General features: G+C 58.3%; 3 protein-coding genes across 4 annotated transcripts; all 3 read left to right on the top strand.

The window, feature by feature from the left end:
* Positions 1–715: 715 nt before the first annotated feature.
* LOC114886033 (histone H1.0) lies at positions 716–2,938 on the top strand. Its single transcript, XM_029206533.1, has one exon. The coding sequence runs from the start codon at positions 987–989 to the stop codon at positions 1,569–1,571; it is 585 nt and encodes a 194-aa protein (XP_029062366.1). The 5' UTR covers positions 716–986; the 3' UTR covers positions 1,572–2,938.
* Positions 2,939–3,420: 482 nt separating this feature from the next.
* On the top strand, positions 3,421–9,676 carry GCAT (glycine C-acetyltransferase). The gene is made up of 9 exons (XM_029206324.1): positions 3,421–3,669; positions 5,152–5,282; positions 6,527–6,628; positions 7,101–7,247; positions 7,824–7,978; positions 8,114–8,196; positions 8,393–8,564; positions 8,947–9,068; positions 9,349–9,676. The coding sequence occupies exons 1-9, from the start codon at positions 3,471–3,473 to the stop codon at positions 9,498–9,500; spliced, it is 1,263 nt and encodes a 420-aa protein (XP_029062157.1). The 5' UTR covers positions 3,421–3,470; the 3' UTR covers positions 9,501–9,676.
* Positions 9,677–9,831: 155 nt separating this feature from the next.
* GALR3 (galanin receptor 3) lies at positions 9,832–16,197 on the top strand. Of its 2 annotated transcripts, none has more exons than XM_029206326.1 (3): positions 9,832–14,255; positions 14,422–14,799; positions 15,424–16,197. In XM_029206326.1, exons 1-3 carry the CDS (start codon positions 14,230–14,232, stop codon positions 16,172–16,174), a joined length of 1,155 nt encoding a protein of 384 aa, XP_029062159.1. In that variant the 5' UTR covers positions 9,832–14,229; the 3' UTR covers positions 16,175–16,197. The 2 variants fall into 2 exon arrangements, with proteins under 2 accessions (XP_029062159.1, XP_029062160.1); XM_029206327.1 differs by lacking the exon at positions 9,832–14,255 and adding an exon at positions 14,262–14,268.
* The last annotated feature ends 7,879 nt before the right edge of the window (positions 16,198–24,076 follow it).

The following is a 24,076-nucleotide window of genomic DNA, read 5'->3' on the forward strand; positions in this document are numbered from 1 at the left end:
AACCTCGACGTAGAGGTCAGGGGGCGCGCTGGGGGAGCGAAGACAGAGGAGGGGGAAGGGACAAAGTTTGAAAGTGCCCTTCCAACTCTTCCAAGGAAAGTTTGCTTAGGGGCCCCATGGACAGAGAGAGGGTAGAGGTGCGGGGGGCCCGGTGGCGGGATGACCCCCGAGAGGTGACCGGACCCCGGGGGAGGGACCCCTCCCCCCTGTCCCGGCTCGGCCCGGCTGGGAGTCGCCCGGCTCGGGGCCGCGTGTGTTAGTTGGGGCCGCTTTCGGGCCGCTCCGCCGGGCTGGGGGGTCCCGCCGCGGGCCGGGAGCGGGGTCCCCGGTAGCCCCATGGGGTAGCTTTGCTACGGGGGGTTTCCCGCACCGGGGCTCCCACGCCCCGCAGAGCCAGCCCCCGGCAAAGGGGAAATGTGCCGGCGCGCCAGCGGTCCTTGGCGCCGTTTGGGGCGCGTGGCGGGCGCGGGGGGGCGGTGGCCGGGCCGGCGGGACGCCCGGTGGGGGAGCCCAGAGAGCCAGGCAGCGTCCCCGGGCGGCGGCGGGGAGCGGGAAGGCCCGGGCCAGGGGGAAAGGTCGGATTTGCTCAGCGGAAGAAACACAGATGGCGGCGGCGCGGCGCCATTCCGGGCCGGGAGCAGGCAGCCAGCAGCCCTGTCCTCACCGCGGTCCGCCCGCCGCCGCTAAATACCCGGATGCGCCGCCCGAGCGCCAGACGCGGAGCTGGGAAAAGGGAGGCAGAGGAGGCGGAGGCGGAGGCAGACCCGGGCGCCGAGACCGACCGACAGACCGGCGAGGCTGGGCCACGCAGACTCGGCCCAGCGAGTCCCCCCCGCGACCCGAGCAAGGTCCCCGAGAGACGGCCTCGGACTGGCTTGGGAGCCAGAGGCACCACAGCAGATCCCGAATCAGGCTTTCCTGGGCTTCCGACGAGGGCTGGCCCTTTGGAAGGTGCCTTCTTCAACAGCAGGATCAGGCAGGCCACCATGACCGAGAACTCCACATCCACCCCTGCGGCCAAGCCCAAGAGGGCCAGGGCCTCCAAGAAGTCCACAGACCACCCCAAGTATTCAGACATGATCGTGGCTGCCATCCAGGCGGAGAAGAACCGTGCTGGCTCTTCGCGCCAGTCCATCCAGAAGTACATCAAGAGCCACTACAAGGTGGGTGAGAACGCCGACTCCCAGATCAAGTTGTCCATCAAGCGCTTGGTCACCACTGGGGTCCTCAAACAGACCAAAGGCGTGGGTGCCTCGGGGTCTTTCCGGCTGGCCAAGAGCGACGAGCCCAAGAGGTCAGTGGCCTTCAAGAAGACGAAGAAGGAAGTCAAGAAGGTGGCCACGCCAAAGAAGGCCGCCAAGCCCAAGAAGGCTGCCTCTAAAGCCCCAAGTAAGAAGCCCAAAGCCACCCCAGTCAAGAAGGCCAAGAAGAAGCCGGCTGCCACGCCCAAGAAAACCAAAAAACCCAAGACTGTCAAAGCCAAGCCAGTCAAGGCATCCAAGCCTAAGAAGGCCAAACCAGTGAAGCCTAAAGCCAAGTCCAGTGCCAAGAGGGCCGGCAAGAAGAAGTGACAACGAGGCTCTCCTTGTGGACACTCCTGCCTGTCTCCTATTTTCTGTAAATACTTTTCTCCTTTCTTCTCTCTTGATCCTCATTGGCAACCCTTTGCCCCCTTTCCTTCTGACTTTATAAAGAGACAGTTTGTATTCCTCAGAAATTAGGGAATAATTCATTTTTCCTTAACCAATCATGCCAGGACAGCAACAACAAATCTCATCTCTGTAATGATGAGAATGTACTTATATTTTGTTTTGTTGATTTGTTACTAATATGCTTATGGGTTTGGGGATTTGGGTGGGTTTCTGTGTTTTGTTTAGTTAGATGGCTGGTTCACTCTGAAGGTCGAAGTCGTGGGGAGGGGGAGAATGGGCAAGGCAGCTTCTTGAGGCTAGATGACAGCGAGCCCAGGAATTGTAAGGTTTGTAGGAATACCTATGAGGCCATCGAGTGTTCTTTAAGTTGAGCACTGCTTGTGAGAGTTTCAGAACCTAGGCGCGGAGGAGAGGGGTGGCAGCAGCTGGACGGCAGAGGAGGGAGGTGGAAAAAATACCCTCTCTAGGCTGGCTTCCACCTCCCAGTGGTGAGCAGTGGGGCGTCCAAATCCAGTTTCCTTGTCACTTCTGTTAAGTCTGCCCCAGTGGCCTCCGTATTGTCCTAGAGACGCGGAGGGGGTTGAAGTGACAGCTGGTCTGAGAAACTGTGGCTTCTCTCAGTCAGCTGGAAACTAGCCACTGGAAGTGGGGGGTGGGGGTGGGGGGTGGTCTTTGGCTTCCGAAAGTCTCCTGTTAAACAGGAGTGGAAACTTTGGGGGAAGGGTGGAGAGGCATTCAGCCAAGTGCCTCAGTGTGCCCTGTTGAAACTTGGGTTTTTCCACACAATTGGATTGTATCCTAGGAGGACCTTTTTGCTTTTCCCCTGATTTTTGGTTCCTCCTGTACAAGAGGTGGCTTTGCTTAGCAGTCTGGTGGGGCTCCAGCCCTGCCGCCCACCACTTAAAAACCTCCCGACCTCTTTACTTCTGAGTCTTTTATAAGTAGTTGTAGATGGGGGAGGAGGGGAGGGAGGGGAGTGGACAGTAAGACATACTGCAGTCGAGTTTGAATTGCTAAGTAGTTGTAGAGAGCTAGGTCTGTGTGATGTGTGTGTATATGTATATATACATATCTAGGGCTAGTACTTACGTTTCACACCCGGGAGCTGGGAGAAAAAACCTGTACAGTCGTCTTTCCCTTGTTTTTAATAAAACAGAAAAACGTGCAATTGCGCGTCCCCCCCCCCACCCGCCTCCTTTTTGTTTGTAAACAAGTGTTATTTGTGCCTGGAAGAATTTGCTGTCTTTGTAATTTTCACACTTTAAAATAAAATTGAAAAAGAAAAACCTGAGCGATGTGTTTTTCCATACTTCTAAGACTGGAGGAAAATGCGGAGCAATTGGATTGGCGAGCAGTGGGGGAAATCGGGGGGCGTTTGCACCTGAGAACCGGGGAGGGTTCCAAGAGCTCAACAAAACCCGGGAAACGCTAGGGCCGGAGCGCACGGAATATGCCTCAGCCTGCTTCTAGGTGTCTGCTTCCGGCGTCCAGAGGGCATCCCCTAACCTTCCGAGAGGTGGGTGTGGAGGCTGGGCATGGGAATGGGGTGGGGGTCTGCTGGGCCCGGCCCTGACTTGCCTTCCAACCCCCGTCGCCTCCCCTCCCCCCACACGGACAGCTCCAGCCTCAACTTACAAATCAATTCACTTTAGTCCACTGCAGATCCCGCCAGGCCCCGCCCGCCTATCCCGGGCTCCGCCTCCCCTGCCCCGTAGCTGAGCCCCTCTCACTCCTATTGGCTGCCGGAGCCCGGCCCCCGCCACGTGATCAGGCCGCGGCCGCAGTGCGCAAGGCCGGGAGCGGGCAGACGAGGTGGGCATGATGTGGGCTGGCCGCGTCTTCCGCGCTGCGCTCTCCGGGGCACCCTGCGGCCACCGCGCGCAGTCAGCGCTGGCTCAGCTGCGTGGCATCCTGGAGGAGGAACTGGAAGGCATCCGCGGAGCTGGCACCTGGAAGAGCGAGCGGGTCATCACGTCCCGTCAGGGGCCGCGCATCCACGTGGACGGCATCTCCGGAGGTAACTCCCCCTCCTGGGAATCCTCAGACCTGGCCGGGTGTTCGAGGGCCGTTCTGAGGCTTTCGCTGAAATGCGAGGTCCTGGAGGCAGTGGGCGGGCGGGAGCGCACTCGTAGCCGCTGGACCCTTTCCCGTCTGTCAGACCGACTTGCCGCTTCCCACAGTTAACTCTAACCTGGTTAGACCAGTTTCCACGGAGGCAGGTAATTTGCCCTTTGAGCACCTTTCTGGCTTAGAGGGCAGGGCTGGATCGATCCAACCCTATGAAAACGTGAGAAACAGAGAGCTGGCTCCCACCGTACCGCTCAAAGAAGGGTGGTAGGAAGGTGGCAACAAGAAATCACGCATTTCTGGAGCTGCTGCTTTGTTCAGGCTTCTACTAATTGCTTCACGTGGACTCCTGCAAACGTCAGAACGTGGGAATGACTAATCCCGTTTACAGACGAAGAAGCTGACGCTCAGAGATGTGAAGTGGCTTGCCTAAAAGCCCCCAGCTAGCTGCAGGCAGAGCTGGGCTTTGGCCTAGACCTTCTGGTATATTGGAGCTGGAAGGTCAGCTAAATGGCCATAGAGACCAACCTCCTGGCCAAAATCACAGGGAGCAAGGGGCTCAAGGGCTGTTGCAGAAGTCACACCATGAATTGGCCCACCAGGCCTCCCTGGTTTCTGTCTCATCAGTGGTCACTGCCCATCTTGTCTGTGCCAGACCCCAGGTGGGTGCTGGTTACAGACAGTGCCCCCCCAAACTGCCTTCTGCCAAGGAAGTAGGCATGGAATCCTTGGGGCTGTTGTGCTCATTTGAAAAACAGAGGCCCTAGGAATTCTCTACCTTTCCCCAGGGAAGCTTGGAGCAGGGCAAAAAATGGAAAATTAGCAGACCTAGGTTCTCATCATGTTTTTGCCTCTCCCAAGCTGAGTAAACCTTGCCCTCTTGAAGCCTTAGTTTCCTCCCCGGGTCACCTGTGTTCACTTTGGGCTTTATAATTCAAGGGTCAAGGTCTCAGAGGCAACCCTGCTGGGCATGCAGTTCTGTACCAGGCAGCAAAGTCAACTGTGTAGAGTTTGGGGACCGAGGCAGGCATCTGACGCAGCCCTCGTCTTTTACCCACGAGGAAACCAAGGCCCAGATGAGGGGTTGTTGGTGGTCTTCAGGGACAGAAGAAGCCAGTGAGGAAGGGCTGGTTCCTCTGGGTGAATGTGATCCAAAGCCAGAGTTTAAACTTCTCATCTTTCAAGGTGTAGCCCTGAGAGTCATTTTCTAACCCTCCCTCTCCTGTAGCTGTTGGATTTGGTGCTTCCGAGGGGCTCCCAGCTCCCCATCCTGGCCTCTGCCCCAGAACAGACTATACTGTGTAGTTGTTGCCTCCTCAAGGGTGAATCCAGGTTCATGTCCTCTCTGAGTCCCCAGGGCCTAGTACTGACACCTTTGCAGGCCCTTCTTGGCCCTGAGCTGCTGTGTCCGTTCCCCCGTCCTCCACCTCAGGAATCCTTAACTTCTGTGCCAACAACTACTTGGGCCTGAGCAGCCACCCCGAGGTCATCCAGGCAGGTCTGCGGGCCCTGGAGGAGTTTGGAGCTGGCCTTAGCTCTGTCCGCTTCATCTGTGGCACCCAGGTACACAGTAGGTGTTGCCCAGGCCGGGGATGGGCGGGGGAGGAAGGGGGGTGGTCCCCAGCGTTGGGCGCTGACTCCAGATGTCTGCTTCTGCCGTTAGCAGGGCTAGTTTAGGCAGCTCAGCTCATCCCACTAGAGCTGTCCACTAGAAAGGCTGGGTTCAGGCTTCTGTTTTGCTCTGAAGCCTTGGGCAAGAAACTTTCCCTCTCTGAACATCCATTTCCCCACCTGCAAAACAGAGCTCCTTACACCTGTTCCTCCTTGGGAAAGGAAGAAGAGAAGGCAGGGATTGAGATTAAGGTTTCCGGAGCTATTCTGCCTGATCTCAGTTCCCAGCACCATTTATTGGTTCTGGTACTGTGGGCAAGTGTCTTAACTTCTCTGTGCCTCAATGCCTTCATTGGTAAAGTGGGGATAATTTTACTTAACAAAATTATCCCAAATTAAAGAGTTAATACATGTAAAAATGCTTAGAACAGTGCCTGGCACATAGTAGTGCTCAGTAAATGTTGGTTATTAATTTTATTTTGTAAATGTTACAAAATGAACTTTTATAAACATGAAACTTCCAGTGCTTGCTATGAGTCAGGTGCTATTTTAAGGACATTACAAATATTAACTCATTAATGCGTATAATAATCCTACGTGATAAGTGCTGTTTTTGCTCCTGTTATAGAGGTGAGGACACTGAGTCCCAGAGAAATTAAGTGACTTGCCCAGGGCCACACAGCCTGTTGTGGTGGGATTTGAACCCAGATGGCCTAGCTCAAGAGTCAGTGCTTCTGAGTTCTTGTGATTATTATTACTTGTCCTTTCAGAAAGGTGAAGGTGAAATGAATGGAACTCTTGACTCCCATCCAGGGCACTTTAGACTGGACAGCTTTCAAATCTAAGAAATGGAGGCCCAAATGAACCTAGAGTTACTTATGTAATCCTCTTTTTTGCCATTAAGCAACAAAGGCACTCAGTTTGATATCGGGGAGACACATCTTCCTTTGCCATTAGCACCCGTAATTCTACCATCAAACCCCCATTATAAAATGAAGACCCAACCAGGAAGAAGGGCGCCTAGTGGGCCCCTAATTCCTCAGTGGGAACCATGTGCCAGACTCCTGTTGGCTCTGGGTGAACCTTGTGGTGCAAAAAGTAGGAGGATCTGTTTGTGGCCCTGTGAGCCTCTGTCCCCAGGACTTGTCCCAAGTGGCCCAGAAGGCGTTAACACCTGTTTCACTCACTTACTTCAGAGCATCCACAAGGATCTAGAAGCAAAGATAGCCCGCTTCCACCAGCGGGAGGACGCCATCCTCTATCCCAGCTGTTTTGATGCCAACGCCGGCCTCTTTGAGGTGTGTGAGGCCACGGGTGGGAGTTGGTGAGACCTGCGAGGCTGTGGAAGGCTTGGGAGTGTGCAGTCCAGAGAACTTGGCTGGATGCCCAGTACCACGCCGAGAGGCTCCAGTGTCTATTTCTTATGGAGGCCAAGGTTGGGCCAGTAGGTCTCCAGGAGGAATCCTGGGGCTTACAAGGAGGCCAGCTTCCAGGGCATTTGGAGGATAACCTACTTCAGCTGGAAGGCTGAGGGTGTTAGGGGCCACACATTCACCAAACATGTTCTCATCTCCTTTGGCTAGAGCAAAGGCCCTGATTCAGCCCAGTCCTGGCGCTCTGGGGACCAAGATAGAAGCAGAGGGCTCCTGGCCTCCCTGCCCAGGAGAATGCCCTGGTTGGCAGTGAAATATTGATTAAGGGGGAGTCATAAGGGAGGGAGAGACCCAGGGTGGTTGGGTGATGGCTCTACTCCTAACTGCCTTCTGCCAGGCTCTGCTGACCCCGGAGGATGCAGTCCTGTCGGATGAGCTGAACCATGCCTCCATCATCGATGGTATCCGTCTGTGCAAGGCCCACAAGTACCGCTACCGCCACCTGGATATGGCCGATCTGGAGGCCAAGCTGCAGGAGGCCCAGGTGGGGCAAGGCCTAGCGGTTCTAGGGGCCAGGACTGGGCTTCTCCTCAGTCTTACTGCTGCACCCAGCACTACCCCCACCCCCACCCCCGCCCCCCGGTGAAGGAAGCGAGGCTTACAGAGGCCAACCCCTCACTCACAGACAAACAGCCTGAAAGTTCGAAACAACCAAGATTTGGACCCAAATTCTCAGACCCAAAGCTTTATTCCGTTGCACAATACTGCCTTGAGTTTTAGTAAGCACCCTATGCATGGCAGTCCCCTGCTAGGCATAAGGGTGGGATGAGCTTATGGGCAGAACTGGCCACACCCCATCCTGCCCTCTGGGAGAGGAGGCTGCGAACATTCTTCCTGCCCAGTGCTGAGTGTGGCTCCAGACTGCCCTGGAAGAGGTGGGTAAAGCTCAGAGAGGCCCCAGTGAAGCAGAGGAGGTACCAGCTTCAACATGGTGGTGCTTACGTGCTCACCTCTGTGCTGGGCACTGGGCGAGCTGAGCCTTTAGAGCCCCGAGCAGCACAGAGAGTGAGTGGTTTGGCCCAACTCATGATACCGGCCACCTTCTGTATCTTCCCTGCAGAAGCATCGGCTGCGCCTGGTGGCCACCGATGGGGCCTTTTCCATGGATGGCGACATCGCACCCCTGCAGGAGATCTGTTGCCTTGCCTCTCAATATGGTGCCTTGGTCTTTGTGGACGAATGCCACGCCACTGGCTTCCTGGGGGCCACAGGACGGTGAGAGCACACGGCACCTGAGGCCTTGGGTTGGACTCCAGGGCGGGTGGGAAGCCGGGAGGCCAGCCCCCAAGCCCAATCCGTGATCCTGGGCACTCAGGTGGCCAGTGGTACCAGTGGCAGCTTCCCTTGCAGGGGCACAGATGAGCTGCTGGGCGTGATGGACCAGGTCACCATCATCAACTCCACGCTGGGGAAGGCGCTGGGCGGAGCATCAGGTACCTGCAGGCTTGTGCCACTGGGCTCCCCTCATCTACATGCAGGGCCCTGGAAGAGGGAAGGTGGGGGGGGGGAGACCTGGGGCTGCAGGGAAGGAAACAGCGGGGACTGTCCTCTCAGGAGGGGCATGGGGTAAGCTCTGGTTCCTGGCCTCTGACTGCCCCCCTCCATCCCCACCTCTGTCCTTGTTCTCAGGGGGCTACACTACAGGGCCTGGGTCCCTGGTGTCCCTGCTACGGCAGCGTGCCCGGCCCTACCTCTTCTCCAACAGTCTGCCACCTGCTGTCGTCGGCTGTGCCTCCAAGGCCCTGGACCTGCTCATGGAGAGCAACGCTGTCATCCAGTCTATGGCGGCCAAGACCCAGCGGTGCGGTCTCGGGCAGGGTGGGGCCAGCGGGGGCGAGGAAGCTGGTGAGGGCCTGCCCTGCATGCCTGCGCAGGCCCTAGCTCCCTGCCTACGGGTTCTGCCTCTGCCCACCCCACTTCCCCAGCGGGTTGCACTGGGACTCGGCTCTCTAGGCCAAGGGCTGCCTGCTTGCCCACCTCCCTCTTCTCTCTGGCTCTTCCTTCCATTTCCTGGCACATTTCTCTGCAAATGCTCCCCATCTGCCTCTCTGGGTCTGCATCTCTGTCTTTGTTGGTCCCTCCTGCAGACTTGGCCACAAACCTTGGGTCACATGCCCATCAGGAGAGGGTGTGATTGCTCCACAGCCCCCCAGCTCCCTGTGACACCCAATTTGTGCCCACAGATTCCGCAGTAAGATGGAGGCTGCTGGCTTCACCATCTCGGGAGCCAATCACCCCATCTGCCCTGTGATGCTGGGTGATGCTCGGCTGGCCTCTTGCATGGCGGATGACATGCTGAAGAGAGGTAAAGGGGGCCGGGGCATGAGGAGTGGCTGTGGGTCCTAAAAGAAAAGGAGGGAACCCCCTAGACTGTGAATACCCCCCTTCCCCCTGCTCTACTACCCCTCTTAGACCAGCTGTCTGTCCCAGCTTGAAAACCCTAGGCCATGAGGCAGTCCCATGTCTGAGATCTTGGGCAGCTCCCTTCTCCTCTGTGGTCCTCAGAAAAGGAGGAGCTGTATATCATGCCCCAAAAGCCTGTCTGGCTCTGGTGAGCCCCAGGTTGACTCTCTCTACCCTCCCAGGCATCTTTGTCATCGGGTTTAGCTACCCCGTGGTCCCCAAGGGCAAGGCCCGGATCCGGGTCCAGATCTCAGCGGTGCACAGCGAGGAGGACATTGACCGCTGCGTGGAGGCCTTCGTGGAGGTGGGGCGGCTGCACGGGGCACTGCCTTGAGTCCTGGGTAGTGACAAGCAGAGCCAAGGTCCCCCTCCGTCCACAGTGACAGAGAGGGGGGCCTTTGACCAGCCCAGGCCAGAGGCTCTGAACTCTGTCAGTCCTGGGGCCAGGCTGGGGTGAGGCCTGTGCTTGTGGCTGTGAGTGTGAAGTAACAGTGTGGAAATTGGCTGTGACGTGTTGGTCTGCTTTATTCTCTCGGAGCAGCCCCAGTCCTGCGCTGGTCGAAGAATCGGCAGGAGCTGGGGCTCTGAGGGCCAGCTCCTGAGGACTGTAATAGATCTGAGGGCTCACCGCCTCCCCCAGATTAAGATGGGACCCAGGCAGCTCGGGTAATAGAGGCTGGAGCCACTGTTTGGCTCCGTTGGATTCTTTCTCGCTGTAGAGGGCAGCTGAGCCCCAGCCCTGCAGGCCCCTTCCCGCGCCACCCACCCGCCTACTCTGCAGCCTTGGTGGACACCTCGTCCTCTGCTGCACATCCAAAGGATGGCCTACAGCTGCCCAGATAAGAAGGGGCTGGGCACCCAAACCCATGTTTGGGAGAAGCAGAAGATTCAGCCCCAGAGGAAAGATTGTCACTATTGGTGAGGCCCCCGATGGTCTGGAACTCTGTGTTCTAGCCCACTTTATTCCTGCCTCTGTGGCCTTAGGCAGGCTCCTCCCCCGTGTGTGCCTCAGTTTCCCCCGCTGTACCAAGAGTGGCTGTTATATTGGTATCGGGGCCTTTCCATTTCCGTATTCCCGAGGCCTGCTGGTCTGAAGATCAGCCGCCAGGGGGCGTAGCGAGCTCAGGCTCTGCTATCGCCCCGCCCCTCCAGACTTCTGGCCTCGGACTCAGCTGTTGCTACAGCCCCGCAGGCAAGGCCCCACCCTGCCTTGCCCCCGACAATGGCTCACTGCTTCCCTGCTGAAGATGACTGTCCCCTTCCCGCAGTCGCAACCCGTGGTGCTTCTCTCTCCATTGCCCTCCCCACCTCAGCCTTACGGGCACCTGGTGGGGGTAAAGGATGGGTTCTGAGTCACCGCGCCTCCAGCCTCAGCATGTTGTGGGCTTGGGAAGCTCGTAGTTTGCTGGCGATAGGGCAGGGAGGATGAAAAGGCCCTTCTTCATTAACGATGGGACCATGTTTCTGGCGCCCCGCATCCCCAGCCCCCCCTTCAGCCTGGGTGTCTAGGGATGGACAGTCTGGGTGAGCTCTGGCCCAATCCATTAGGATCTTAATGCTGGGATTCTGAGAATCCTAACCTGTGATCCCGAGGAGCTTGAGGCTGGGGTCCAGGAGTTCGGGGTGCTAGGGGCTGCAGCCCCAGGGGAGGGGGCTGCTGTGGCCACATCAGGGGCACAGACACGGGTAGGGCATCTGGCACTAGGTGCACTCCTACAGCAGCAAGTACACACAGCCTGGTGCCAGCCCCTGGCCAAGCCAGCAGCTTGACGTGCATGGTCTGCTCAAGGTGGCAGGTCATAGTGGGTGGCCATGAGCAGCCACGGGGTGACAAATCGCAGTAGGTGAGGCTGAGATAAGGTGGACCTAGGTGAGGTCCATCAGCCAGTGGCGCACAGCGAGCACCGTTGCGGCCTGTAGTTCCCAGGCGCCGCCGCTGACATTGTGGGGCGGCGGTGGCAGTGCCTCGACACCGTGGGCCAGCTGGTCGCGGTAGAGCACCGCGTCATCAGACAGCTTTCGGCGCAGCGTGTGGAGCTGTGCGGGCCCAGGTCCACCGCGGCACAGCCCCTCCGCCACCATCCAGAGGGCTCATAGGAGGTGCCAGCAGGTGCAGTGGCAGCTCTGGGCACACATGCTTGGGCTTGGGCACGTACTGGTCATCGCCAGAGGCCAAGACAGGCTATAGGGCCGAGGACCAGTCGCGGACAAGCTGCACTTACACACCCTGCAGAGCCTGGGTCTCTGGGGACCACTCCCAAGGCCCATCACCTGTCCTCTACGTTGGGTGCGGGGTTCAAGGCCACAGTCACCAGGAGCAGCAGTTGGAGCAAGGGAAGACGGGTGCCTGGGGCCCGCTGGGACTCGGGCCACAGCGAGGCGCCCTTCCTGCCTTCCCCACAGGTGGTCTCTCTGGTTGCCACCATCCTCCCTCCTCCTCTGCTATCATATCAGCAGCTCAGCCTTGCTGCTGCTGGGAGCTCTGCCCTAGTACCGCCCCTGCCCATCCAGAGCTTAGCCTCCAACAAGGAGGGACATGGTGGGCTGGGGGCTCCCAAGCGGAGGGAGGACGGTGTGTCGGGGACCTCGGGGCTTTCAGGGTCCAGGCCTGCCACATTCGTGAGTCCAGGCTTCTGGGAATCTAACAGTGCATTACTTTCATACAGGGTGGTTGTGGACCCCTAAATTCTTAAATCCCACCACACCAAGTCTGGATCCTACAATTCTGCTCTTCAGAGATCACACGATTCTACGATTCTAATTCCTTAATTCAATTTTGATAGCTCTGAATTCAGGTTTGGAGAATCTAGGTATGATCCCTAATATCTTCAATTCAGTGAGTCTCTGCTTCCAGAAATTGGGGGATGCGCTGCATCTGGGATGGGTGACATGAGGCTTTAGAGGTGCCTGAGCACTGGTGAAAATCCCAGGGCCCGTGGGAAGCCAGTTCTGAAGAGTCTCTTCCCGGTTCCTCAGGCCTTGGTTACAAGTCCTGCCTTCATCAGCGTCCCCTCAGACTGTTTTCTCTCCCCTTTCACAGACTTCTTGACATTCGCCCCACCCTCCCAGCTTCTAGAAAGACACCACACAGTGCCTACCAGCTCTCCTCTCCCTTAATTCATTACAGACAGCATCCTGGCCCCACTACACTTGTCTAGTTTTCAACAACCACCTTGTTGCTGAATCTAATGCACCTCACACCCCGGGTGCTGGCCTCCTACCCTCTGGAAGCATGTGGCCATGTGGCCCACTCCTCCAAGAGGTCCAGACCAGAACCCCATGACTGAATGATACAGCCATTCACCGAGACCTAGTAACCTCTTCGGCTGTTGCCTGGACAAGAGGCTCCTAATGGCTCACTCATTAAATCGCTCCCCTTCTATTCATCCTTTTAACCCCAGGCCGTAATAAACTAATTACACAATAAATGCGCAGGTCCTGTCCCTGCTCTAGAACCTCCTCTAGTTCCCCATTCCCCTCAGGCTAAAGCCAGACTCTTTGGACAGACACATAAACCCTGCAGGCTTCGGGCAGACTGAACCCCTAGAACAATCTTAGGGAAACTGGTGGGTCTCAGGATTCTCAGGCGCCAGGAAGAGTAGTTCTATCTGAAGTCTGCAGCAAAGGGGCTCCTGGATTCCTAGCATAGGACACGCCACTCAAGACTAGGAGTCCCGGGACTTCCCTGATGGTCCAGTGATTAAGACCCCGCGCTTCCAGTGCAGGGGGTGGTCGGGGAACTAAGATCCCACATGCCACACAGCGCGGCCAAAAAAAAAAAAAGACTAGGGGTCCTTTCTGAGCTTCGGTTGGAGCCCTTCTTGGAGCAGGGAGCAGAGACGATGGGGAAGCAGGACCACAGGAGGTGAGAGGGCCAGGAATGGACTGGGCCCTGGGCACAGAGGGGTTAACTACAAAGCGAGAATCTCAGAGAGCGAGATCAATGGGTTACTCGCTGCAGAAAGAGGCAGAAGCAACGCAGAGAGGCAGAGGAGAGCCGGACAGAAGAGCGTGCCATCCGGGGGAAATCAGGGAATGAGGAGGAAGTGCCCAAGTCCAGCTCAGCAGAGGAAGGCCAAGGAGAGGAGGGAGCCTTGGGAGGCAGACCTGTACCTGCAGGTAGGCACCAAGGGGTGGCCACTGAGCCAGGAGGCAGCTTCAGCCTGGCCGGTTCGCCCAGGATCAAGCAGGAGCCCAGTGCCCAGGGTTGAGGTAGGTGTCGCCCATCCTGGGCTTTGCGGGGACCTGCTGCATGCTGGGGTGGGAGACACAGATATCACCTTTCCTTCCTCCTCCCTGCCTGGCTCCCTTGCCCTTAATACGTCCAGCCACCCCAGAGGTCCAAGCACGTAGGGAGCCCCCAGGTAGCAGTCGATATGGGCCATGCGTGGGGCAGGGGTAAGAGTGAGCGCAGCTTGCATAGATGCTCGTGTGCGCACACACGCGCGTGCACAGATTGTCAGAAGCGCTACCTGTTACAGGCTCTCAGATGAGTGCTCCAGCCTTGGAGTCAGGGTACCAGGGTGGCAACAGCCTCAGATCTGCCACTCAGAGTGTGGTATTAGCCTCCCGTGTCCCCTCTCTGAGCCTCAATTTCCTCATGTGTAAAAAGGGGGCAGTGACTTATATGGTTCTCCCAGCTGTGCCACTGTCATGCTCTCACTAAACTGGACTATCAAATGGACGTCACCCATGTTTGGCTGAATTTGACCTATGTCCCAAAGTCTTCCTTAGGACTTCCCTGGTGGTCCAGTGGTTAAGACTCCACCCTTCCAGTGCAGGGGGGCGTGGGTTCGATCCCTAGTCGGGGAACTAAAATCCCACATACCGCCCCCACATACCGCGTTGTGTGGCAAAAAAAAAAAAAAAGCCTTCCCTGTATTTCAGATGCCCATTGAAAAATCAGCTCCTGGGGTTGGAGCTGCCCCTGCCCCCACCCCACTTTGCCTGTGTCTTTCCCTGTATCATCGGCTGAAGGTGTCTATCAACTACCTAGTCAGCCCTTCGTGCCCTGGGCTATGGCGGTGTTCCCCAGGAAACTGAGAAACCCACCTTAGACACCAATGAGACTCTGTCAGGAGCTTGCACAGTGGGTCCCAGTGGTAACTTTTGTCTCTGTCCCCACCCCCACCCCCATCCCCCACCAGCTTCCAGCCCATGGGACGTGGCCAGGCCCAGGGTGGGGGACTAGACCCCTGAGTTGAGTAACCAGAGTTGGGGGCTCCTGCCTGAGGACTCCAGCTTCTCTTCCTCAGGTGCCTGTTTGATGAGGAGATGACTGATGCCCAGAACGTTTCGCTGGACAGCCCAGGGAGTATGGGGGCTGTGGCAGTGCCCGTGGTCTTTGCCCTCATCTTCCTGCTGGGCACAGTGGGCAATGGGCTGGTGCTGGCAGTGCTGCTGCAGCCCGGCCTGGGCGCCTGGCAGGAGCCGGGCAGCACTACGGATCTGTTCATCCTCAACCTGGCAGTGGCCGATCTCTGCTTCATCCTGTGCTGTGTGCCTTTCCAGGCCGCCATCTACACGCTCGATGCCTGGCTTTTCGGGGCCCTCGTTTGTAAGGCTGTGCACCTGCTCATCTACCTCACCATGTACGCCAGCAGCTTCACGCTGGCGGCTGTCTCGGTGGACAGGTGAGCTGTGTCAGGGACCTGGCCGGGTCTGGGCTGGGGAGGGAAGACCTGAACAGATTCTCATTGGCCTTAGAAAGGAGAGAATGGGGGACCAAAAAGGGACATAGGAGGGGGGAAAAGGAACAGCTCCCTGGCCCCCGCCAACCACTCCCTGGGCACCTGCAGGGCATGCTTGAGGGGATCATCCTGCCCTCCCCCCAACTCCATTGGGAGCTTCCGGAGAACATCTCTGTGTCCCAAGTGTTAGCTCAGGGCCTGGCACATGATGTTCTGTAAGAGCGAAATGAATGGCAAAAGGAACACACCAATGAATTCATCAGATATTTTATTACCGCCCACACCTGGCTCAGGTTGTGGTCAGACTGGCTTTCATGGCCTGAAACTTGGGGTCAAACCCAGGCTCACTCTCTAGCTGACAATCTCGGGCCGGTCACTTCTCTCTGAGCCTCTGACCCAGCCCCGCTAGGTGCCAGGCGCTGCTCTAAGCGCTTTGCGCGCTGACTCCGTTCATCCCCACAACCTCCATGCGAGGCCGGGCGCGCGATGCCCGCCCATCCCCGAGGTTCAGACACGGTCGTCTAGGCGGCCGCCCGCCCGCCTCGCTGACACCGCGCCCGCCCGCAGGTACCTGGCCGTACGGCACCCGCTGCGCTCCCGGGCGCTGCGCACGCCGCGCAACGCCCGCGCCGCCGTGGGTCTGGTCTGGCTGCTGGCGGCGCTCTTCTCGGCGCCCTACCTCAGCTACTACGGCATCGTGCGCTACGGCGCGCTCGAGCTCTGCGTGCCCACCTGGGAGGACGCGCGCCGCCGCGCCCTCGACGTGGCCACCTTCGCCGCCGGCTACCTGCTGCCCGTGGCCGTGGTGAGCCTGGCCTACGGACGCACGCTGCGCTTCCTGTGGGCGGCCGTGGGTCCCGCGGGCGCGGCGGCGGCCGAGGCCCGGCGCAGAGCCGCGGGACGCGCCATGCTGGCGGTGGCCGCGCTCTACGCCCTCTGCTGGGGCCCGCACCACGCGCTCATCCTCTGCTTCTGGTACGGCCGCTTCGCCTTCAGCCCGGCCACCTACGCCTGTCGCCTGGCTTCGCACTGCCTCGCCTACGCCAACTCCTGCCTCAACCCACTGGTCTACGCGCTCGCCTCGCGCCACTTCCGCGCGCGCCTCCGCCGCCTGTGGCCCTGCGGCCGCCGCCGCCCCCGCTGCCCCCCGGGCGCCCGCCGCGCCCTCCGTCGCGTCCGCCCGGCGTCCCCAGGCCCTGCCGGCTGCCTCGGGGACGCTAGGCCTCGCGGGCAGCTGCCGACTGGCGGGGAGCCGGGTCGGGAACAGGCCCGCGGCACAGAGGCTGGCCGGGCCCTTCCTGCCCGAGGACCGGAATAAACCTTGTCTGCCTCCACTCTGCCGGGTGTACGTCTGTCTGTCATTCCCCTTCCCCCTGGACAGGACGCCCCTAGGGGGATGGGGCCAAAGCCAGGAGCCCTCTGAGGAGGAGTGGCTGAGCTGGGGACAGACACTCAGTCCACTGAGTGGACACCCCTGGGCGATGAAAATGGTTCAACGCAGCCAAGTGCAGGCCCTTAGCTAGGCAGCCCCAAGACGCTGTCCATGACCAGTCTGACAGGAAGGAGGGCAATCCGCCCGCCCATCTGTATGGGGTGCTACATTTCTCAATCTAATTATCAAAACAGCTTTGCAAGGCAGATACAATCAATTCCACTTTATAGATGTAGACAGCAAGAATCAGAGAGGTTGAGTGGTTTGTCACATAGCCAGTGTTTGGCAGAGGTTGGGTTCAAACCCACTGCTGTTTAACTTTTTCTACTCAGTAGAACCGAATACAGTTTTTCCCTTTTTTTTTTTCTCCTCAGATCCCATGGTTTCCAAGGTTTTTCTTGGTTTTTCCTGATCCTCCATCAGCCCTCCTCCCCAAACCTGCAGCTCCCCACGCTCAACTGGAAGCCCTAGAAACCTCAGGGGGCTCCCAGCCCCCTTCCTTAGGAGAGTTCTGTTCAGGTACAGCGAGTGCTGAGGGCTTCCCCCCGGCCGTCAAGTCCTAGGTCCGCTGCCTGACCCAAACCCCTCGCATTATTCTTTCAGCCATTTGGTGCTCCTGGCTACGGGGAGGCGCTGAGCCACACTCGGGCCCCAGCTGGCCTTCCAGCAGCCCTGATTACCCTGTGGCCCCCTCCCTACCTGTCCCTGCACACAGCTGGGGTAGTCTGTGGTGTGGAAACCTCCTAATTAACCAATAGATCAGTCTCGATGGTTGCGGAGCCACTCACTTCCTCCCTCACCGTAAGCCAATAACGTTTATTAGCTTCTGGCTGAGTCCTGAGACCTTCGGCTTCCGTGTCTCTCCAGCACACCTCCCGGCTGCTGGGCACCCTGGGAAGGCCCTCCCTGACAGTGGGTGGCTGCTGAGGCCTCATCACAGCCTGCCACCTGCCACAGACCCAGGGGTCAGGACGGCAGTCAGCCTTCTCAGGGGGAGGTTGAGACGCAGCTGGGGAGCGACTGCTGCAAGGGCGCAGCACAGGGGCTGACACCTGGTCCTGTGCTCTTTCTCCCACGTCTCTGCCAAGATGTCCCCGGCTGACTCAGGCTTGCAGCAGTGGGAGTGTTTCCTGGAGGGCAGGGGGTGTGATGCTGCCGCTTCTGCAGCCCCCACTGTGGCCTCTGTCTCCCTGAGGCCATCACTCACACCTCGCCTGGCTCATCCGTGCCTCGTGCCAGTACCAACCCCGGCAGGCAAGGGATATTACCTCTATTTTCAGAAGTGAAAACCGAGGCTCAAGGAGATGAGGTACTTGACCAAAGCCAAGTGGCAAATTCGAGACAGAGCCAGGATTCTAACCGGGCGAGAGGGATGGCTCTCAGGGCAGCCCAGGCAGCATCGGAAGAACATCTAAGAGCATCTGACAAGGTTTGCTACACAACAGTGGTGAGTGCCTGCAAAATACAAGTGGGGAACAAAATCTCCTGGGGTTGGCTTATGCTGTGGTTGGTCCAGTCACCCAGCTGGGGTCACCTCTGTGCGCATGGACAGGTGACCGACTGGGAACAGCCTACCTCTAGGATGGGCAGGAGACAATCGCCCAGCCAGGGAGTGGCAGATCCAGCGCCTGAACCTGCGTGAAACCCCAGGCCCAGGGGAGGGGTCGGTCAGTGGAAGCCCTCCACACACAGTGGCCTGGCAGAGGGACACTCATACAGCCCAGGCCCTTGGCTGGACCCCAAGGCCTCCTGCTTCTGAAGGGGTCTCTCTGGCCCATTGGAACCAGATAAAGAAGCCCAGACACCCCGACTAGTGGAGGGCAGTATAGCCTGCCCAGGGTAGGCACACGGCCAGTATTTGATACGTGAGGACAGAGGTGCCAGGGAAGGAAAGACGTGACCCTCTCCTTTCTTCTTTCCTTTATCCCTCAAACGTTTGAGCGCCTGCCCTAAGCTAGCCCCTGAGAGGAAGCCAGAGACAGCGTAATTTGGCCTGGTCTCTGCCTTCTGGGAGCTCTCAGTCTAGCAGGAGAGCCAAATACCGAAAGAAGAAAGGATAGCACTGTGTTACGGGGCCATAAGGGAAAAGTACACACAGTTTGAAAGGGCCCAGAGGAGGAAACTCCTGCCTTCCTGGGCAATCGAAGCAGGAGTCCCAGAGGAGATGGCATTTAATGTGCATTTTCCTGGGAAGAGGTGGGAAGGGCCTGCCAGGTGGAGCAACAGCTTGTGCCAAGGCAGGTACAGGTGGGAGCAGTAAGCGGGCTTGTGTAGCTGAAGCAGGGCGGGGTGGGGCCTGGGGAGCCCGGGAGGGTGGGTGCAGTGAGATCACGTGTGTCTCCTAGGCTAGCTGGGGGGCAGGAACTTCATCCTTCAGGCAGGCAGTGATGCCATTGAGGGTTTTCAGGAGGGTAGGTGCCCTAGGGTTGCTGTGTACAGGCTGGGTTGGAGGTGCCAGGTTGGCAGCAAGGAGCCCAATCCAGAGGCTGCTCTGTGAACCCTGGGCCAGGAAAGCTTCCACCAAGGGCCGGGCCTAGGACTAGGAGATTATTTTTGCCATGGCTTTGGCAGGAAGATTGATGGCCTGCTGCTGGGCTTCGGCTCGGCCCCTGAGGTTCCTGGGTCTGCTTCAGGGGGCTCATGAAATGCTTGGAAGAGCAGATGGCTGTAATCCTTTGGTGGAGAGAGCCAAGTCCTGCAGGGCCGGAGGCAGGCAATGGGGGCTGGGGTAGAGGCTGAGCGAGCCCTGGCTGCTGCCTCATGGAGAATCCACCTGACCTGAGCCTCCTGCAGGGTCTCAGGCCAGGCTCAGGGCAGCCTGGAGGTCCCAGGGAGGAGCTCCTCTTAGTTGGGGGAGATTTGAATTCTGCAGCCCTCTCACCCTCCTGTTTGTGCAGACCTCTTAGGGATGGGCCTGCAACATTTATGTCTGAACACCTGCTGAGTACAGAGTTCTCCTGCAGGAAAGAAAGACAGAAGCACAGGGGATTGTGGGAGCCCAGAGGAGGGCCCTAACGAGCTTGGGGAGGCAGAGAAGACTTCCTGGAGGAGCTGATGCCCAAGCCAAGTCCTGAAGTGGGAGTTAGGACAGATGGGGAAAGGAGAGATGGGAGAATACACACACAGGCCACCTGGGGTCCTCTACCTGCAGTCTGGCACAGCACGAGGAGCCGAGGGCCTGGGACAGGGTACGCGGGAGCCCCAGCAGGAAGTGAGGTGGGAGAGGTGGGCGGGAGGGGCAGCCGCAAAGGATTCTGTAAATCCTGTCTGAAACCGAGACTGTACCTTGTCCTGAGGGCAATGGGGAGCCACGAAAAGGTTTTAAGCAAAAGAGTGACCTGATCAGATGTACTCTTTAGGGAACTCTTTCTGGCTGCAAGGCAGGCTTTTCCCGGGGAGGGAATGAGACTGGGGGCAGGGAGACCAGTTAGGAGGCTGGTGTGAGAATCCAGAGAGATGAAGACATCCAAGGCTCCGGCAGCGGGTGGGGAGACGTGGACAGACGGGACAAACCCATACGAGGTGCAGCTGTCGGGACTAAGTGGTGATTAACTGTCGTGGGCTAAGCGGTGTCCCAGATGACACCCAGCCTCTGGCTTGGGCTCCTGGGGGTGGCAGTGGGGGTGATGCGGGCAGAGGTCTGGGACAGGAGATGGTGAGCTCAGTTGGAACGCGTTGCGACCAGGGGCCTGGGGGGCACGGCGGGGGTGTCCAGGGGGCGGCGGTGCACTGGGCACCTGCTGTATCTCAGGCCTTGCACTTGCCTCTGGAAGTTGTGTCTCATCTGCCTTAGAGTTTTGAAGATGGAGAAGCTGAGGCTCAGAGAGATTAAGTAACCTGCCCAAGATCACACAGCTAGCCCCAAACAGCTGGGGTCTAAATCAGGTTGGTCTGATTTCAGTTCCACGGTCTTTAGGGAGGAGAAGGGGCAGGTAGGAGTCTTTTGAAGGGGAGGGAGGAACCTGAACATGCAAAGGTGACCTCCACCCACAGCCATCCGCCCTGTGTAGCAAGCGTGGCCAAGGGTGAAACTCAGCCCCGGGGAGGGTGGGCGAGCTGCGGCCCCCGGTACAGCCACGTTATCCAGCACCTCTCCCTGCCTCGGGCCGACGGGAACAGCACCAGCTATCAACTTCGAGCTGTGAACCTGGGGACATAAATACCAATTAACCACCCCGAGGTTTCCTATTAATGAACATCAGTCCTCAGCGCTGATGCAGGGCTCATTTGCGAATCGCCAGCTGGATCCAAGAAGGCATGAGGCCAGAGGGACACGCTGTGCAGGGGTGGAGTTGGCTTAAGAGGACAAGATTGATTTATTGAGGCGTCTGCTTGGTGCCGCCTTGCTTTAGAGGCCTGGGCTCTGTGTAGGGGTGAGACTGAAGGAGGAAGGGGGGTGAGGAGGGGTTGGGGGCAAGGGGTGCCAGCCTGGAGTTCCTGGGGGTGCTTCGGACAGCTGTGGTGCTGGGGGAGGGTGCTGGACTGGGCATCTGGTGGACCTGCCAGGTCAACTCAGAGAGGTGACATGGTGCAGCGGTCAAGGCACGGGCTGTGAGCCACATCGTTGGGTTTGAATCCTGGCTCCTGCACTTCGTAGCTGACCTCTCTGTTCCTCAGGACCCGTAGAACTGAGCCATCTGAGCCAGGCTGCGTTCTAGGCACACTGCCTCGGGCTGCTCCCTGGTGCTGCCAGCTATATGCGAGGTTTCAAGGGCTCTCCCGGGCGGACCCTTGCCTCCATCAAAAACCCTCACAATCTGGGAATTCCCTGGCCGCCCAGTGGTTAGGACTCCAAGTATCCACTGCCAGGGGCCCGGGTTCGATCCCTGGTCGGGGAACTAAGATCCTGCAAGCCACGTGGTGTGGCCAAAAAAAAAAAAACCAAACCCTTGCAATCCAACTGGGGAGGCGCGACTCACCTGTCTCCGCCCCACTGGGCATGCTGACGGCCAAGTGCTTCTATAACACGTGCCATCCTCCCCAACCTTCAAAGCGAGAGAGTCACCAGGCTGGCGTGGACCAGTCACAGAGACAAGGGACCACTCTGGCCCCTGGTCTGGGGCTTCAGGTAAGACTCCTTTGCTTCCCTGAGCCTGTTTCCTCAACTGTAAAGTGAACTGATCATATCTCCTTGCAGGCACCAAGGTCTCAGAGTTAGCTTGAGAGCCAGCATCAGGGGGTTTGGGCTAATTCACTTTGGGCCCTATTGCTGGGGGGAGCCAGGGACTTCGTTGGGATTATCCAGGCATCAATCAGTCCAACTTCCTGACCTCCTAACCCTGCCCTGGGCTCAGCATCTGAAGCGATCTGGGGAGCTGGTGGGGCTTTTACCCGGAGCCCATGGTGCCTGCTCTGGGTAAGGATGCATCTGATCTCCAGGGTGGAGGTGACAGCTTGCCTCACCTGCTTTCCGTCGCCAGGGCAAATCTTCAGACCTCAGGATCTCCACAGCCTGGTCTCACCCCTCTCTCTGGCCAGCCCCTCACGCTCCCGGGCCCTGCATTTTTCCAGGCCATCTCCCGGCCCCAAAGCCAGCTTGTGCCTGTCCATCCGCCAGGCCTGGCTCATGCCGCTCCCAGCTCTCCCACCACCTCGGAAGGCCTGCAATAGTTTGGGCAGCCACCAAAGATCAGCAAAGACCATTCCAGACCCAGCTCAGTCCCGTCACCTCATACTGTCCTCTCTCTCCTCCAGGTGACCAGGTGCAGGCCTTGTCCACTGAGCACACTGTACAATGTGCTCAGCGAGGAAAGGACCCACCCCTCCCTGCACGGGGACAGAGACATTCACTCAGTAAGGTCCATCGGTTTCTACTGTGTCTCAGGAGCACGGGGGACATTGGCACTTTGGGAACCTGGGCAGAGGTTCCTGGGCTGGGCTGGGTCCTGCGCTGCTGTCTGACCTCAAGCGAGTTGCTCTCCGCCTGAGCCTCGATCTTCTGCATCTATAAAATAGTGGAGGCAAGGGCACTGGCCACCCTTTTGGCTGCAAACACTAAATCAAAAGGGCTTGTGTAAAGGGCCTGCTGGCACACAGTAGGAGCTCAACAAACGTTGTCGCCCTCAGTTTTAGGAAACTCTGCTTCTGAGAAAGCTCTAATTTCAGGTGTGGTGGAAACAGCACGAGCTTTGGGGGTGGGTCCAGGGTCCAGCCCAGCTGCCTGGTTGGGTCACCCTGGCAAACCTGCATTTTCTCACCCGTCCAAAGCACCAGCAAGGCCAGTTATCTCACAGCATGGTTGGGAGAAGTTGTGAACATCCCCCAGGCATTACCGCCGTCTGCCATGGGCAAAGGCAGGGATTTTAGTTTGCTTTTCTTGTTCCCTGTTGTATTCCTACCTGGAACATTGCCCAGCACATGGCAAGTGCTTGATAGGTATTTCCAACGTGAATGAAATGGGAGGTATAAAGCAAAGGACCCTACCCAGCCGGGGAAATCAGCGAACAGGACTTCTTCTTACTGCCCCCCCAACCCCCCCGGCCCCCTCCCTGCTCCCCCCACCAACTCGGTAGCTCCCAGAGCAGCTAGTAACAGAGCTAACTCCCGTGTGGGCAGCTCTCCATCCTGCTGTGTCCAGTTCTCCATCCTGCCCTGCTCAGCCCAGTCTGCTCAGGGCCAACTTGTGTGTTTTCTGACTCACCCTAATGTCAGGCTGACTTTAACTGGCTGGATCTTCAGAGAGGTTTGGGATTGCAGGAAAAATCTTGGCCGCAAAAGGATCGAGGCAGATTGGCTAGCTGCCTGGCCGTCTGGCAAGTGTCTGATGGCTGGCCCCAAAGCCACCTTCATCTGTCAAGCCTTTTGTTCACTGTCTGTACGGCCAGGGTGGGGCTCATAATGGCCCCCTCGCTTGCCCCAGTGGTCATTCTCCTAGTTACATGGCTACAGGGCCAGGGATGGTGGGCGGGGCACCACAGGGATGGAGGATGCTGCAGGGAGGCGCCCCACTTGCCAGGTGGGGATGGCTTGGTCCAGGCCAAGGACTTGTTAGGGGTTAGCCCGTGAGTCTCCGAGGCAGGTTAGTTATCTTAGAAATGCGCAGTCATCTCAGGGCAATTTCACAAAGTCTCAGCACGCCCCACCTCCTCAGCTCTGCCAATAGAAAGCAGGCTGCCCTAGGGGATAACGGGTCCCAGAAGTGCCCAGGCAGTCCCCAGGATGCCCTGGGCAGGCCTCTCACCTATCTGCTCCCAAAGTTCTGCAGCAAGAGATCCTAACCTCTTCTGAATGTGGACCCTGCTCAGAATAAAAGCTATAGACCCTTTTATCAGTACATGCATACTCTTCACACAAAATCTTGCATTGTTTCAGGGGGTTCATACCTCTCTAATGGCCCACTAATTGAACCCCTTAGACCTGAGGTTGAGAAACCTTGCCTCAAGGGTCTCTAGGGTGATCAGCCCCGGAGGTGTGCTGGAGGGAGGCCCAGAGAAGCAAGCTCACGGAGTTTGAGGTCCCTTCCCTCCCATCCTGCTTCTCCTCTGCCCCGGGCTCTTCCCTGCTCAGCCCCACCCCTGGGGCCAGGGGCAAAGCGGGGCTGTGTCCAGGCACAGGCCCCAGCAGAGCCCCCAGAGGAGGGCAAGCTCTAATGTGCCCCCTGGGCCTGAGTGGGCAGGCTCACCTGCGGGGGTTAATCGCGTGGGCAGGAAGGAAGGGAGAAAGGCCGCCCCGCACACCCGCCTGTCCCACTCACAGGTGGCTCCTCACCTTCCTCTGGCACACGGCCGGCCCGCAGCCACCTTGCTCACAGCAGCGGCTTGTGTTGCATGGACACACTTTACTGCTTCC

This window comes from Monodon monoceros, unplaced genomic scaffold, assembly GCF_005190385.1.
Source record: "Monodon monoceros isolate NGI ecotype Baffin Bay Population unplaced genomic scaffold, NGI_Narwhal_1 Super_Scaffold_6, whole genome shotgun sequence".
In the NCBI taxonomy this organism is placed as follows: domain Eukaryota; kingdom Metazoa; phylum Chordata; class Mammalia; order Artiodactyla; family Monodontidae; genus Monodon; species Monodon monoceros.

Coding starts and splice junctions, on each gene's coding strand:
- LOC114886033 (XM_029206533.1), top strand. CDS start 987: ATGACCGAGAACTCCACATCCACCCCTGCGGCCAAGCCCAAGAGGGCC.
- GCAT (XM_029206324.1), top strand. CDS start 3,471: ATGATGTGGGCTGGCCGCGTCTTCCGCGCTGCGCTCTCCGGGGCACCC. Junction 6,629..7,100: donor CCAACGCCGGCCTCTTTGAG/GTGTGTGAGGCC, acceptor GCCTTCTGCCAG/GCTCTGCTGACCCCGGAGGA. Junction 8,565..8,946: donor ATGGCGGCCAAGACCCAGCG/GTGCGGTCTCGG, acceptor TTGTGCCCACAG/ATTCCGCAGTAAGATGGAGG.
- GALR3 (XM_029206326.1), top strand. CDS start 14,230: ATGAGACTCTGTCAGGAGCTTGCACA. Junction 14,256..14,421: donor CTCTGTCAGGAGCTTGCACA/GTGGGTCCCAGT, acceptor TCTCTTCCTCAG/GTGCCTGTTTGATGAGGAGA. Junction 14,800..15,423: donor GCGGCTGTCTCGGTGGACAG/GTGAGCTGTGTC, acceptor GCCCGCCCGCAG/GTACCTGGCCGTACGGCACC.